Source organism: Trichechus manatus, unplaced genomic scaffold (assembly GCF_000243295.1).
Source record: "Trichechus manatus latirostris isolate Lorelei unplaced genomic scaffold, TriManLat1.0 scaffold00105, whole genome shotgun sequence".
In the NCBI taxonomy this organism is placed as follows: domain Eukaryota; kingdom Metazoa; phylum Chordata; class Mammalia; order Sirenia; family Trichechidae; genus Trichechus; species Trichechus manatus.
In genome coordinates this window covers 8,706,729-8,709,201 of record NW_004444041.1, presented here as the reverse complement: position 1 = coordinate 8,709,201, position 2,473 = coordinate 8,706,729, and the positions used below count along the sequence as shown (strand labels likewise).

At 32.4% G+C, this 2,473-nt stretch overlaps 1 protein-coding gene across 2 annotated transcripts in view; it reads left to right on the top strand.

The window, feature by feature from the left end:
• USO1 (USO1 vesicle transport factor) overlaps nt 1-2,473 on the top strand; it is a 115,241-nt gene that overhangs the window by 90,336 nt on the left and 22,432 nt on the right. For both annotated transcript variants that reach the window (XM_023737635.1, XM_023737636.1), the window contains 2 exons: nt 422-585; nt 1,189-1,278. In XM_023737635.1, coding sequence (XP_023593403.1) covers nt 422-585; nt 1,189-1,278 — 254 coding nt within the window. The remainder of the gene's footprint in view (nt 1-421; nt 586-1,188; nt 1,279-2,473) is intronic.

Below are 2,473 nucleotides of genomic sequence, written 5' to 3'. Positions count from 1 at the left end.
GTGTACTTCTGTTTCATGAGAAACTATTTGTTCTGTAAGCCTTCACCTGAAGTGCAATTAAAAAAATAAAAAGAAATATAAACATTAAAGCCAAGAAATATAAAATTACATTAAATAAACAGTCCAAATCATATTTCTGTTTCGTATTTGATTATCAGTAAGGGATTATAGGGAAAGGAAGAAAACAGAAATGGGGAAACCCTGACAGTGAAATAGAGTCAGAAGAACAGTCCAGAGGTTCTGAAATGTTCTTATTATCGCTGATATCCATTTGTTGTCTAGGCTGGATGAAATGTGCTTGCGAAAGTGTAATTGTCGTGTAATTGCATTAAGGAAATTACATATTTATATTTCTATTTGAATTTTGTAGATCAAAAAATGAAAAAATTCATGCTGACTTTTCAAATTTTATGCCTAACAGGAAAAGACAATCAGCATCAAGGTTCTTATAGTGACGGGGCTCAGATGAATGGCATTCAGCCAGAAGACATTGGTAGGTTACGAGAAGAAATAGGAGAATTAAAAAGTAATCAGGAACTTTTACAAAGCCAACTCGCTGAAAAGGACTCTTTGATTGAAAATTTGGTAAGAAGTAAAAATGTTAAAAATATTCTTAAAGAAATCAAGAGTAGTTCTCATTATCCTGCTTGTTTGTTTGCTGGGTCCTCTTAATTCTTCCCTTTAGCCAGAGTATAATATTAAGATTTTTAGAGCATGAGCTTTGGAGTCAGACTAAGCTTCAGTGCTTCCAAGCTAATTGAATTTGAGCAGCTTCGTTAACCTCTTTAAACTTTTTTCCTGATCTATTTGGTGGTGGTAATATCTGTTCTGTTGTTGTGAGAATTAAATGAGATACTCTGTATAAAATTCTTTCAACACATGGAAATGCTCACTAAAAAGCTACTTTTATTTAGTCTTTTTCCATATGATCTCAGATAAGTGCTTAGATTTAATAAATTACTTGGTATACGTATAAATTTATTAATTTTAGAAAAGTTATAGACAATATGTGCTACACTGAAATTTTATCTTAGATGTAAGAATTAAAATGTTGATGTGAAATTTTTTGATAAAAATCTATAGGCATAGCTTGTATGTGTACAGTTCTATTTTGGCTTTTTTTTTTTTTTTTTTTTTTTTTGACTCAGACTGAATATATTTCATAGTTTATTTCTGTGCTATTTGTAGAAATCTTCCCAAACATCACCTGGGACAAATGAACAGTCTGCAACAACAGCTTCAGCTAAAGATTCTGAACAAGTTGCAGAATTAAAACAGGTAAATTTTCAACTTGATCCAGGTTTTGTTTTGTTTTGTTTTGTTTTAATTATACTAGCTTAACAGCCTTGCAGTTACATTAATCTGGAATTGCTTTGTCAGATGAAAGCAAACTTTGATAAATTTAACAGCTATTTAAAAATCCAAAAGCTTTGGTTTAATTGTATATTAATGGTATCTAGCTTTTTATTGTGTTTTTACTTTTCAATGATGTTCTTTGCAACAGATCTCAGCATCTCACCCAGATTATTTGTAGATTTTCAGTAAGCCAACAGTTAAGGAAAAACTAAAGTATATTTATGAGCTGCAAATATGAAGATAAAAAATATTATGCCTCATTTTCATATACTGTTGACTATGATAAGTGCTTGGCTAAATGTATCAGCTGTTTAAACCATTCTCTCCAGAAAAGAAATGTTGATTTTTAGAGTTGGAAAAGGGAAAAACAAGAGATAAACTTAGTATCTATCTCAATTGGATGACTCCAGCTGAAAAGTGAAGTAAACTTTTTCCTGCTGCAGTAATTTTTAACATCTAGAAAAGTAAATTACACTTTTCCTACTTGGTTAATTTATCATATTTATAAATTCCAATCAAGCCAGATAAAAAACCAGACCTGTTGCCGTCAAGTCAATTCCAACTCATAGTGACCCTACAGGACACATTAGAGCTGCCCCATTAGGTTTTCAAGGAGCAGCTGGTGGATTCAAACTGCTGACCTTTTGGTTAGCAGCAGAGCTCCTAACCACTGCGCCACCAGGGCTACAGTTAAACCAAATAGTGCAGATTTATCTTTATCTAATTAATTAATTAAAAAATTATATGTTCATTGAAAGAACCAGAAAAGAGAGAGAGAAGCTATTCATACGTAGAATTAAAGAATGTAGTACTTGGAAGAAAGACCTAGAAAAGTATCAGATTACTCATTCGTATATTATCCTAAACAAGTGTTTTTTCTTTTTTTCCTTCCTTATGCATCCTTCTCTCCTGCCTTCTTTTCTTATTATAACAGGAATTTGTGTTTCTTGTTTTAAAAAAAAGTTTTTTTCAAGCAATACGAAGTGAGAGGTGAATGTTATAGTAGGTCCTAACCAACACAAGAGTTTATTCCTTCTCCCTCCACTAGTCAGCAGGTCCTGGCCCACTGCCATGGCTGAACTGAGAGCGGAATGGCTGCACACAGAGAAATATGTCT